Source organism: Plecotus auritus, assembly GCF_963455305.1.
Source record: "Plecotus auritus genome assembly, chromosome: 3".
Taxonomy (NCBI): Eukaryota; Metazoa; Chordata; class Mammalia; order Chiroptera; family Vespertilionidae; genus Plecotus; species Plecotus auritus.
The window spans coordinates 183,767,720-183,781,393 of NC_137772.1; the positions used below are offsets into that span (position 1 = coordinate 183,767,720).

A 13,674-nucleotide genomic window follows, 5' to 3' on the forward strand; every position below is an offset into this window, starting at 1 on the left:
GGATTCTGACTGATATTTGAGGGCATAGTTATCAAGAAGAAAAAAAAAAAAGGCCCAGGAAATCTCAACTTTGAGTCATAGTAAATGATCCAAATTCCTAGACTTTTATATACTTAAAACAAATAACGCAGACAATCATAGGCAAAGGAGGGAAAGTCACACAAACACATGTTGTATTTTTTTACTCTGATCAAAGGAATATCCATTAGTTTTTCACTTGTATATGGAGATAGGAAATTCTGACTTTATTAGTTTCAAGTGCATTTTTTCTTTTCCCTTTTTTTTTTCAATTCACAAATAACATTTATTAAGTTAGAAAATAGAAGCTCTGATTCCAAAACGGAGACTAATGACTGGGAAGCATATCTTGTTTTTTTTTTTTTTTTTTTTTTTTTTCGTAAATATATATTTGAAGAGGTATTTTCCTAATGAATCCAAGGCCATTTTTCCTCAAATAAAGATACGTTGAAGGTGATGGAATCCACGATGTCTCTTCCACCCCCAATTAAGTGTAGTATGAAAACTTTTACTTTCTTTGAACTTTGAGGATTAATGTCCATTTCATAGAAATTCTTAGTAGTATATCTGCAATGCATCTACTTGTCTGTTAATCATGGACCTAGTCACCTCCCCTCCACTAGAGGCACATTTGATCCTAAGGGGATTGAGTTGGATGATCTCACATAGCTTATCTTCATTTTTCTATTTAAAATAAAATTCTCACTACTTTTCCCTCCTACTCTCCATTCGAATATATACACATACTGCCAAACTCTTCATCTAACTTTCACTTTCCAGTAATCTAAATACTTTTTCATGTATGTTACTTTAATGTTTCTATTATATTCCCAATATTACAGTGCAGATAATCCTATATAATAGAAAGCTAATATGCAAATAGACCAAATGGCTAAACAACCGAACAACCAGTAGCTATGACGTGCGGTGACCACCACGGGGCACGCGCGGGACATGGTGGGCGTCGACCGCAGCAGGATGGTGAAGCAGGTGAGTGGGGGCGCCAGACCAAAGCGGGGCACTGGTTGCTGTCATTGGAGCGAGCCTCTGGAGGTTACTGAAAATTCTTTGCTCCGCATGCCGCAGTCCCGCCTGGCGCTCGCACTTGCTGTTGGCACTGGCCCTGCTCGCACCTGCTGCTGGTGCCAAAGCCACCTCTTGCAGCCACTGCCAGTGCCTGGCGTCGGCCCTGATTGGCCCTCAGGGCTTCTCCACCTCCCCCTGCTCCTGAGAGGCGATTGGGGCAGCACCCACTGATGGCGCCGGCCCCACTTGCACCCACTGATGGCGCCAGCCCCACTTGTACCCACTGCTGGTGCTGGCCCCAATTGCTCCGCACTGTCAGTGGATGCGAGTGGGGCTGGCGCCATCAGTGTGTGGGAGCAGTGGTGGGAGCGGGGTTACTGGCAGACAGGGGATGGGGGGGGCCACGCACGGCAGGAGGGGCCAAGACCCGCCCCTGTGTCCACTGCTGCCTTGCGACCCACAGTTCATTTCAAGGTGCACAAATTCGTGCACTGGGCCCCTAGTAATGGATAATAATACCTTTTTTTTAAGAGGGCTGTTATAAGGATTAAATGAATTAAGATATATAAATATGGGTTTAAATAAGTGCCTGGCACACTTTACTGTTGATGCTATTGTTGTTATTACTGTCAATATTTATATTTTAATCTTCAGTAAAGGAAAATTATTGTCTTCTAAATAAAGCAAATATATTAAAATTCATGCACAACAATTAAATCCACAGTAATAAACATGGTTCTATTTTAAAACGTATCTCACATGTCTTACAACTCTTAGAGAGCCATCAAGAAGCAATATATTTCTGTTTCATTTTAAGTCCTTTTACAGTTGATATGCATCTCTCTCCTCCATGAAGTCCTAATGACCTACAGTTATGGTCTCCAGACCTGGAAGTCAATCCTTGTTTTTTTGGGGGAGGCACTTATCAGATCATACATTTTAGAAACACTTTCACATTCAGAATCATATGTGGAATGAAATGAACTTGTCACTGATATCTGGCATTAAAGAGTGATTTATTGTGGTGTTTTGTTGTTGTTTTTCAAAACAAAGGCCACTTTAGCCAACTGTTTGTTAAGTCCTGTTGTCCTCAGGACTTTAGCTAGATTCCCTAACTGATTTGGGGCAAGACCTGCAGCCATGGGTTTCAACAAAGATGCTTCTCAAGGAATGAGAAGATCTGAGGAATGGAATCAGCTAGAACTTTCACCTTCATTTGCTCTTATTCCTGCATGGTGGCTTGTAGCTACAGGATCGCTTGTGGGGAGTGGCTGCAAACACCAGCAGACATAAAGGTGCAGGACCCAGAAACCAGGGGAGGAGACAGATGAGTAGCATGTCACCACAATTTAATGGGAGGCTTCCCTTTTTAAAACAGAGAGGGAAAGGGAACCAGGAGAAGGCAACATGCAACTTCTGTTATAGATGAAAAGCAACTTTGCTAGATAATATATCTGTCTCATTTTCTGTGGATGGCCATATACAAATATTAGTTTCAAAATGAGTATTGTCTTAGCTGAGAGGAGGTTTGTGGCAATTACAAAGATACATCAGGGAAGATCTCATTTTAGGCCCAATCTCCTATATGTATGTGCACATGAGCATCGTGTGTGTGTGTGTGTGTGTGTGTGTGTGTGTAAAATGTTAAAATCCAAGAAATGGTTTAATATAGCTTTTTTGCTTGACTATACCAATTTTCAGTTTTCCCATTTTAGTATATCAGTGGCAGCTGGGCAACTAAAATTGTAGACGTCCAGCCACCTAGGGAATTTCTTATTTGCAAACACAAGACTCTTAGGCAGAAGAGAAATGATTCATTTCAAATGGGTTCATATTTTAAGGTGGATAGGAAGAAGGTGAATGAAGTATAGAAATGTAGAGATGGGTAAAACAGAAATTGGTACAAACAGTTATCCAAAGGGAAGAAAATAAGACGAGCAAGAAGAAATGCTGAGGACCACTCTGTGTGTAGGGGAGAGAAAGAAAGAGAGGGCTCATTAGGAATCTTATGTCCCACTGGTTTGAGTTTTTGCCGGTTTTTGTCACCATGTAGTCCTCAGAAATACAACAGACGGTTTTGGCTGACATGAAATTAGGCTGCTTACACAGAATATTAAATTGTATTATCCCAAGGAGAAAATGAAAATATAGCACTCTCTCCTTTGGAAAGATGATCACAGGTGGCATTTAATCCTTCCCCTCTGGCTCAGAAATGCCTGGTCTTTATTTGGTGCTGCAATTTTGTGAGGGGACTTCCCCGTATTAATTCCCAAAGTCACATCTGATACCACAAACCTGTGGCAGCGGCACAGCAGATAGAACTGTCAAGCACTTGCAGAGAGAAAACACACAGGTGATAGCCAGAATGTGTTCTCAGGAAGTCAGCTCGTGCTTTCGCTGCTGCATAATCCCTACCCTGTATCAACCTCCTGCAAGTATCTGTGTGTGGATGGTGTCACTGGGTGAGGTCATCTAACAGGCAGGGCCATGGTCTAAGTCACTTGGAAAAATTTAGCTACACAGTGAGGGCAGGATCACAGAGGTACTCTACTTAGATCCTCATGAACAGGAGATTAAAATCACAATAGCTCTAAAGAGATTCATTTAAATAAAAGCCAGCTGGGAAACTTGAAGGATAAGAAGTAAATCCCCCCTTTCTCCCATGCTCATCTCCCTGGGAAAGGAGTCATTAATTCTTCATTACAGGGTATCCTGTAATCTCCCCATCAGCCATGTGGGAGCTATTTGTCTATGGGTACAATTTTGTCACAGTTTTCTTTAATATAATTTCATTATCACCCTTAAGACTCTTTGTTTCCTGCGTGTGCAGATAGAATTGAATTCAAGGCTTTTTAATGTGACATGTATTTATTCATTAAGTGTGACATATTTCCACTGAATGTAAAGTAATCAGACAGACAATAGCGCTGTATCAATTCTGCTGTTGTTTCTTCCGTGAACCAACTCCATTAAGCAATGCCATATTGCCTGGCTTGTGTGGCTCAGTGGTTGAGCATCCTCCCATGAAACAGGAGGTCACGGTATGATTCCAGGTCAAGGCACATGCCCAGGTTTCAGTGTCGATCACTAGTAGGGGGCATTCAGGAGGCAGCCAATCGATGTTTCTCTCTCATTTATGTTTCTAAGTCTCTCTCACTCTCTCTCTTCCTTTCTCTGAAATACACACACACACACACACACACACACACACTGAGTGGCCAGATTATTATGATCTCTGAACGCATAATAATCTGGCCACTCAGTGTATATCCTATATAATAAAAGGCTAATATGCAATTTGTCCCCTCGACCAGGAATTCAACCAGCAGGCAGGCTGGCCAACCGCCCATGTCCCCTCCACCTCTCCCCCTGGCCAGGCCTGCTGGACCCCACCCATGCACGAATTCATGCACCGGGCCTCTAATATATATATATATACTGGGTGGCCAGATTATTATGCGTTCAGAGATCATAATAATCTGGCCACTCAGTTGTCTGTATTCCGGAAGTTTTCTAAAAACTAGTGGGACCATGACTAATTCATACTTTCATTCTTTTTAAATTGGAGCCTTAGTAAAGGGTCCTTGATGGAAAAGGAATTCTGTGGCATCCAGCGAGAGGAAGGAAAACGATGCAGAAGCAATGTGATCAGGGAGCATGACCCTGAAGACGGGAAAGAAGAACACAGAAGGCTGGGCGGGACAACCCTCTGGTGTTGGCCTGAAGTGGCAGGGGCACACCTTGATCATGTATTTGCGATCAGCTGTGTATGCAGCCGTCTTCCTAAGTACACAGGCACCGCCCCAAATGCTGGGATGGCCTCTTGTCTGTTTTTGAAGTCCTGTTCTAGGCACCTTGTTGAATCCAAATGTGTTGAGTTCAAAGAAACATTCTCTGGGGATCTGTGTGTAGTAAGAACAAATGGGAACTACAGATCTGCCCTAAAGACGAAAGGTGCTGCAGAACGTTTCAACAGTTTGTAGCACCCCAGTTTGTCTTTTGCGCCCTCTCTCTTGTTTTGCAGCGGAACTCAACTCTCAAGGGCCTGAGCAGCCGGGTGGCTTTCTGGAGCCATTCTTCCTGGAAAAGGATTCAGAAGGGACAGAGCGGGTCCAGGAAAAGTTAGGATGGAAACTTTGGCTCTCAAGGTTATCCCTGATTTGGCCCCGAACTTTTCCAGTTCTGCAGCCCCCCTATGACCTGCTTACTTCTTCTCTCACGCAGCTGAAATGTACTGTTTCTATGTTTTCATGTGGAGAAGAAAGCATATTTCCTCCACCTGTCTTGAACAACTTATTAGTAAATAGTCAAAACTTCTAGCCTTCTAGGCTTCCATATAGTAATGGAACATTGGGACTTGTCACCTAAATTATTCTGGGAAAGGTAGCAATAACCGCTGCTGCTGCTAGTAATAACAGCAATGAATGCTTATCCCTCACCAAGCACTGTGCTAAGAATATCACATGCATGATCACATCTAACCTTTGCAGCAATGTTTTATCGTTATATTTTCTTAAGATGAGGAAACAGGCTTACAAGAGTGTAAGTAATGTGCCCAAGTAAGTGTGGAGCTGGAAGTTGGAGCTAAATAATATGAGTTCAGAGAGGGCACCCTCATCACTAATTATTAGCTAATAATTCTTAATAAATGGCACCATCCTCGCTGGAAAACTAATACCTTTTTATTTTGTAGATGTTACTACCCAAAGCAAAATCAAATCCTTTTCTCTAACGTTTTACGTTGGACACATGCCCTGGCAGGTGTGCTCAGTGGTTAGAACGTCGGCCCTCATACCAAAGGATCTTGGGCTCCATTCCCGGTCATACCTGGGTTGCATGTTTGTCCCTGATCCTGGCCGGGCGCATGGGGGAGGCAGCCAGTCCATGTGTCTCTCTCACATCAATGCTTCTCTCTCTCTCTCTCTCCTTCCCTCCCTCCCTCCCTGCTGCTATGCTCTAAAAAGCAACGGAAATAATATCCAAAAAAAACCAACACAAAACAAGCAAAAAGAATTGTAAGAAACTGAAGGAAATAACCGCACCACATACTTGCAAAATACGATCCCCTTCTCGAATCCGGCCATCTTTGGCAGCAATACTATTTGGATCTACCTGCAACAGAGAGGACATACATCTTCAACCTGATCTGCAATTTCCCCCCAAGAACTTAAAACTATGATTTTAAAAAATATTTCTACAAACCTGGTTCACGATTCACTATTGATTTATAGAGTGCATTTCAAATTTTTCTCTGTGAAAAAATCACTGATTCTACAGCCATATAGTATTCCATGGTGTAAATAAATGTATCCCAGCTTTTATATCAACTCCTCTAATGCTGGGAACTTGGGCTGTTTCCAGATCTTGACTATTGTAAAGAATGTTGCTATGACCATAGGGGTGCATATATTATTTCTGATTGGTGTTTCAGGATTCTTAGGATATATTCCCAGAAGTGGGATCGCTGGGTCATCAAAAGGCAGCTCCATTTTTAATTTTTTGAGGAAACTCCATACTATTTTCCACAGTGGCTGCACCAGTCTGCATTCCCACCCATAGGACAAACGAAGATTCCCTTTTCTCTGAAACCTCGCCAGCACTTGTTGTTTTGTTGTTTGTTGATTTATTGATGGTAGCCATTCTGACAGGTGTGAGGTGATATCTCATTGTACTCTGACATTTACGACAGCATGAATAGACCTGGAGATTATCACGCTAAGTGAAATAAGCCAGTCAGAGAAAAATAAATACCATATCTGGAATCTAATGACCAAAATAAACTGGTGAACAAAATAGAAACAAACAGAGGCATGGATATATGGAACAGACTGACAGAGGTTAGAGGAAAGGGAGTTGGAGGATACAAAGTGAAGAGATTAGCCAAAAAACATACATACATAGCCCATGGACATAGACAACAGTGTGGTGATGGCCTGAGGGAGGGTGGGTAGGGGCTGGGTGGACATGGGTAAAAGGGGAGAGGGATGGAGGACATCTGCGATAGTATCAACAATAAAAAAAAATTATAGGAAAAAATAGTTGATTCTAAAAATGTAAAAAACTTCTTTAGAATTAATAATATTACAGTTAAAAACCCTTGATTTGAAGACCATTTTTCCTTCACTCCCTCTCTTTCTTTCTGCCTTCCTTCCTTTAGCTGTTCTTCCTTTTTTATATCCGTTCACTCACTTCTGTACCCCAACTGTAAGACATGGTCTTCAGCTGATGTTAATACTTAGGATTCTCTGGACCAAGAAAATTTACTTTCTATTGGGGTGATTTTTAAATCCTGCCTTCACTGTCTTAGAAAAGCTGATAGCTATACTGTAAGTCCATACTTTTTAAAAGATTTCTGTCTTGTGAGCACATTAATTTATAAAGAGATTTATAATCTATGTTGCTTAAAAATTAAAAAGTCCTACCCATGTAGATTATTACTGACACTACATATAGGGTGAAATGTATTAACTAAAATGTTTTAGAATAGATATTTAGCGTGCAATCAAGCGTTTATCAATATTTTAACACGCCAAACTTGAGTGATGACTTACAGTTTACTAGGGGTAATTCCACTTATCACATTTCACACGATGGCTTCAAACCATTTATTGGGCTTATTTCATCAAAGTTGTTTTTTTTTTTTTTTTTTTTTTGTCATTGTTGTTGTTGTTTTAGCAACCTATTTCAAGTATTGCATGAGGTTGATCCATCCTATCCAGATGTTAGATATTACTTGTTTATTAGGTGGTGTCACCAAATAAATGAGTCTTAGGTGATCAATCAAAACCAAAAATACACTGTAATTACACGCAAGAGGTATAAGAAAAACATTTCTTCCAATATGTGTGTTCAGTTCCTGTGGCTTATTTACTATCCCTGGAAAGTCAAGTTCTAAAGCTGACATATTTAAATAGTAAACAGAGACTTACTAGGAGGAAGTGAGGGTTAATTAATCAATTATAACATGTTTAGAAGCCATCCACAATCTAAAACTTTGTCTTCAGAACTGTTATTAAACTAAAATTAAACTTCTGCATTTATACCTCTGTATATAATACAAAAGAGAATCCTGCAGGTGTTTCCTTATACTTCTCCACCATAATTGCAGGGATTATGATAGCTGTACAGTTAAAAGATGTATATAAACTAGATATTTTCTGGAGATTTTTCCATTGCAAGAGCCAGTCATTAAATTCTTTTTTTAAAAAATTATCTTTAATGTTGAAAGTATTACAGATGTCCTCTTCCTTTCCCCTCTTTGCTCCCTCCCCAGGCCTTCACCACACTATTGTCTGTGTCTATGGGTTATGCATATATGCATATAAGTTCTTTGGTTAATCTCTCCCCGCCGTTCTGAGATTCATCAGTCTGTTGCATGCTTCAATGTCTTTGGGTCTATTTTTTTATCAGTTTATTTTGCTCATTAGATTCCACATATAAATGACATCATGTGGTATTTGTCTTTCTCTGGCCAGTCAGTAAATTCTTTGGTAAAGTGATAAAGAGTAACATTTACATTTATAGAGCTGTATAGTTTTCTAGGTGCATTAATTACATTATCTTTTACATTTTCTAAACATCTCTATAGAAACAATGAGATAAGCATTGTTGTACTAAGTTTCTAGCTGAAGAAGCTGAAGCTCAGTAATGTTTTCAAGATCATGGCCAAGAAAACTTGGAATAGCAATTAGTATCTAGTCTGTCTACCTTCTGCATATATATGCACACACATACATATACACACATGTACATTTATTTATATATGCACATATGGAGGATTTAGATAATATATACATGTACATATGCATATATACATATATTTACATAAAGAGGTAATTTTTAATCTTAAGTATATATAATTTAATAAATCATACCTTACCGCTTCTCATAAAATGATTCTTTTGGGAGTTAAAAAAATCACCTATAATAATAAATTTTGCTTCACAATTTTTCAAAGTAATTAACACGAAGGGTGTTTCACATTCAAGTACCTCATTTTTTAAATAGTAATTATGGGGTTGCATAAAACAAACTAATAGATGCATGCCTTGAATATTCAAATTTATTAATGCTGTCAGCAGAGTAAAATATGTGATTGTTGGGAATATTAGATTTAGAACAATTAGTCAATGCTATTGTTAGCAGCACTGATAGAAGACACAGTGGAATGGAAGGACAAATGTTTGCTGATTCAAAAACTTTGCTTGACTTCCTGCATACTTATGGGCATTTATTCAAATTTGGACAATGTTACTATTTTTGCTTTTTTTCCCTTACTGGGATTCTGTGGTGAAAGATCCACATTAAACAAGCTGATAATAATTACATTACTTGGGCAACATCATTTACTTTCCTAATTGAAAGTGACAAGTGTTGGAACATGGCCAATTCTTCACATTCAAGCCTCCCAAGGATTTTCTCATGGTGAGTCACTTCACTCCATTCCTCACAGTCTCCCTCTTCTGACCTCGCTGCGTGGCCTTTCTTACCTCGCTGACATAAATGCCGGTATCTTCTTCATCATCCGTGCGGTAACAGACTGTCAGGCCCAGCTTCTCTTGACTGCTAACACGACACAACTCAACCTCCTGAGAAAAACGCACGCACAGTGACATTCATCTCAGAGAGGAATCCCACAGCAGAACGGAGAACTCACGGATACTCTGTTTCCCTGGGATGTTTTCATAAAGATTGCCCAACTTTTGAAATTAAGTTGTTACCAAAATCATCAAAATAGACCTTCAACATTCATTTCTGCATATTTAAGCCAACGCTTTTAATGTCATTGTATAGTTGGAAATGTGTATTTTTTTGCATGAAATCATAAGCTTAAAACTCCTTAGAAATCACACAATGAAGTATAAATAAATGTGCATATGTTAATATGATGGAATCAATAACATATTTGAGAATGTCCAAGCAGGTGGCAAAATGTTCATTAAAGTATTGAGAGTCACTGTGTCTTTATTTGTATTTTAATAAAATGCAGTTCAAATAAAAAAGACTATATTAGATTCTACATTGATTCTTTTGAGTTCTATCCAATAAGATAATAAGCAAGTATTTTGTGTGGCTCAGGTCAAGGTTTCTATTATTTGGTAGAAGCTCTCACCCTTGAGATGAAATGGGTTCATCCAGACTGAAGGGAGAGACCCATCAACAGTCATGTGGGCAGAGGCAATGATTCAAAATGCAGCAGTAAATGAACAAGGAAACACATTGACTGAAACACATGGCTAAGAGGCTTAAAAAGCCAGTCTTTAGGTAATATATATTGCATCTATTTCCTGATTTATGTTCAGCAAAATAATAATAAATGTCAGTGTATTTCAGTTTTATATAATGAAATAGACTTGTACTATTCTCAGCAGCAGATGACTTTAGGATAAATTGCATAATTCCAAGGACTAAAACACAAATTGGAACTCTCATCCTGGAGCACCTGTTCCTGTTGGATGGAGAATATAAGGCCCTTTAGTAAATCACCAGATGAGAAAGAACAAAGTACATTTAATAGAAACTGATGTCTGGATTACGTTTCTAGAACTTGGGCTCTGTGGGAACTGCAAATGTGCCTGTCTTGCTTACTGCTCCTTCTCCATGGTCCACAGCAGGGACGCACCGAGGGCGGACACTGGTTGAAGGGTGATTGCTTCTATTTCAAAATCTGTCCTAAATTCTTGTAACTTTCTGTGAAACAATAATTAAGTCATCTTTCCTCTTTTTAAAGTAATATTTTTTATTGATTTTTAGAGAGACAAAAAGGAAGAGGGAGAGGGAGAAACATCCATGTGAGAGCAAAACATCGATTGGCTGCTTCCTGCACGCCCCCTACCCAACCAACTGAGCCACACCCTCGAGGGCAGTATTGCCTCTTAATTGAAGGTTGATTGTGTGTGTGTGTGTGTGTGTGTATGTGAAAATATTTCTTTTTTTTTAAATACATTTTATTGATATTTTACAGAGAGGAAGGGAGAGGGATAGAGAGCTAGAAACATCGATGAGAGAGAAACATCGATCAGCTGCCTCCTGCACACCTCCCACTGGGGATGTGACCGCAACCAAGGTACATGCCCTTGACCGGAATAGAACCCGGGACCCTTCAGTCCGCAGGCCAACGCTCTATCCACTGAGCCAAACCGGTTTCGGCTGTATGTGAAAATATTTCAAAGATTGATATTAATAAATAATCCATCTAACTGTCTATAATCTGAAATAATTACCAGGACTAAATAAAGAAAAATTCACTTTATTTTAAACAAGAGGATACTTCCCAGTATATTCTGCGTTACATTTGAAGTATCTTCCCTTTCAATTGTGCATTTCAGTGAAGTCTTTGTCTTTGAATAATAATCATTTATTTTAATGACATGCTATGAACCACAGGTAAATCCTTAGCAAGGGTAAACTATCAAAAGCTCCAGTGACCAATAATTTCACAGCTAATATGAAATCAAATAAAATTGCAATCTCCTATCTTGAGACATGCCCTTCAAATTGGTGAAATACATAAAACAATGAATGTTGACTTTCTAACTGATGGGCAAATATACTCTAAATTACATTGCAATGATTAAAAAGGTCATGATGTATGCTGAACAATAAAGAAAATACAGGAAAAATCTTTTCACCTAAAAAAAGAATTGGGGGAAAAAGTGATACAATTTGGCACCAGAAGCGAAAAGTAATACCAAGCAAGGATATTTTCACAACTGGCAATAATTAATGCCTCCAGAGGGAGAGACTACTTGACTAAAACTGGGACATTAGGAAGGCATTACCGCAACAAAAGAGCTCCAATTACAGCAGTGAAGTGCACAGTTGAGGAGTAAAGACGCTTGTGATTCCTAAGAGGCCTACAAGGAAATCTAAACACCCATAAAGAACTGGGATTGGGCCTTTAAATTCAAGCAAAAGAAGAGCCTTCGTCAAAGCTGAAATCCACTGGCTTTTAATGTCCTGCCAACAGCACAGGAGAAAGTCCCTTCCCAGTGGGGAGAGGTTTCCCAAGCAGCGTTCCTTTCCTGAGTGTGTTCTCTACTTGCTCAGTGGTGCACCCTGGCTTGATAACTGTTTAGAAGATGCATATCAAAATACTTTGCAATAAAATGGAACCAGTGCATTAAAATAAAAAGGGCTGCTCAGCTGGTGTTGCTCAGTGGTTGAGCATCGACCTATGAACCAGGAGGTCAAGGTTTGATTCCCAGGTCAGGGCACATGCCTGGGTTGCGGGCTCGATCCCCAGTGTGGGGCATGCAGGAGGCAGCCGATCAATGATTCTGTCATGATTGATGTTTTTATCTATTTCTCCCTCTCCCATCCTTTCTGAAATCAATAATAAAAATATTTAAAAAAAATTAAAAGGGCAGAATATACCCCCTTTACCACAAATAAAAGCATTTACCCAAGAATCCCCGGGGAAAGAAGACTAAGATCCTGAGGACAAAATAACTTTTCAATATTGTCATCATATTGGACCTAAGCAAATGGGTGAAACAGGTCTCAGTGTTCCCTACAGCACCTTTGTTTTCAATATCTCTCTTTTATAAACACTCAGCACCCTCAGATTTCCTTTGATCTCCCTGAAGTTCTTAAGGACTGCCCATCTAGGTAGCCAGTGGTATTTCAGGTGTGCCACCGTAATGACCTGTCTGCTAAAAGCACCTGGGGTTTGGTATGATCTTCCATTCTCTCAAAGGCAGCTCTTGAGTCATAAATATAATTGATAAGCCCATATTTCTTAAAGGGATCATTATTAAAATTACTTAAAATGTGGGCCATCCAGGGGGTCAATACATACTAATAAATACTGAAAATACCAAGCTTTAATTTAAAAGACAAACTTTTTGGTGTCATGATTTCAGGCTCTGAAGGAAACTCAAGCGAGATTCCCTGGATGCCACAAACCACCACTGTACACCAGTCCCAAGTGTGGACCTGCATTTTTTTTCTCTGGTTGAGAATGCCTCAGACTGCACATTTCATATTAGTACCCAGAAGCATATGCTTTAGAATCAAAGTTCCTTTAATTCTACGACAAAATAACGTACACACAGCTACCTGTAGAGCATGTTGTTTGCAGGAGGCAAGGGTGGCTTCCTCAAGCCTGATTCTCTGAAAGGGACGCTCGGGCACGGGTTGCATTTAGCATTCCCTTCACAGTGCGCCCAGACTCTGATTTCTGAAGAAACCACCTCTGGTAATAGAGGATGCTTTCCCTAACAACGCTCCTACCTTTCCCCCTGTCACAGAGAAGCCGTTTGATGAAAAACATAAAAGTGAAATGCTACCTTCTGCACATTTTCTGCACGGAGACGATTCAGGGGCGTATACAAATCAAAGCTGAGCCGATGCTCCCCGTCCATAAGTCATCCGTGACTGCGGTAGAAGCAGCACTTCACAGATCCGGGGAAGCTACATTCATTTTGGCTTCGGTGTGCTTTAAGATGCTATGTTCTGGGAATATGTACAAAGTCCCTTAAAAAATCAAATCATGGTATCTAATCCTGTGAGAAACTGATTATGTGGAGGTTGAGGGTGGAGTCTGAGATTGAAGTTAGAAAAGCTTGTTGTGAATCATCCTTCCAATCTTAGAATGACAAGAGGGGGGATTTCACATCAGTCGGTTAG

At 39.8% G+C, this 13,674-nt stretch overlaps 1 protein-coding gene and 1 long non-coding RNA gene across 5 annotated transcripts in view; one reads left to right on the plus strand and one right to left on the minus strand.

Annotated features, from left to right (window-relative positions):
- The window catches only part of LOC308245453, a 152,532-nt gene extending 146,450 nt beyond the window's left edge, over positions 1 to 6,082 (plus strand). The window contains exon 3 of the long non-coding RNA XR_013960290.1: positions 6,009 to 6,082. This is a non-coding gene — a long non-coding RNA (uncharacterized lncRNA). The remainder of the gene's footprint in view (positions 1 to 6,008) is intronic.
- PDZRN4 (PDZ domain containing ring finger 4) overlaps positions 1 to 13,674 on the minus strand; it is a gene marked incomplete at its 5' end in the record, with an annotated part of 372,119 nt that overhangs the window by 11,037 nt on the left and 347,408 nt on the right. For 2 of the 4 annotated variants that reach the window (XM_080662755.1, XM_080662758.1), the window contains 2 exons: positions 6,094 to 6,156; positions 9,534 to 9,632. The exons of 1 other annotated variant lie outside the window; for it this stretch is intronic. In XM_080662755.1, the coding sequence (XP_080518881.1) occupies positions 6,094 to 6,156; positions 9,534 to 9,632 (162 nt within the window). The remainder of the gene's footprint in view (positions 1 to 6,093; positions 6,157 to 9,533; positions 9,633 to 13,674) is intronic. One more of the 4 variants, XM_080662756.1, reaches the window with a different exon arrangement.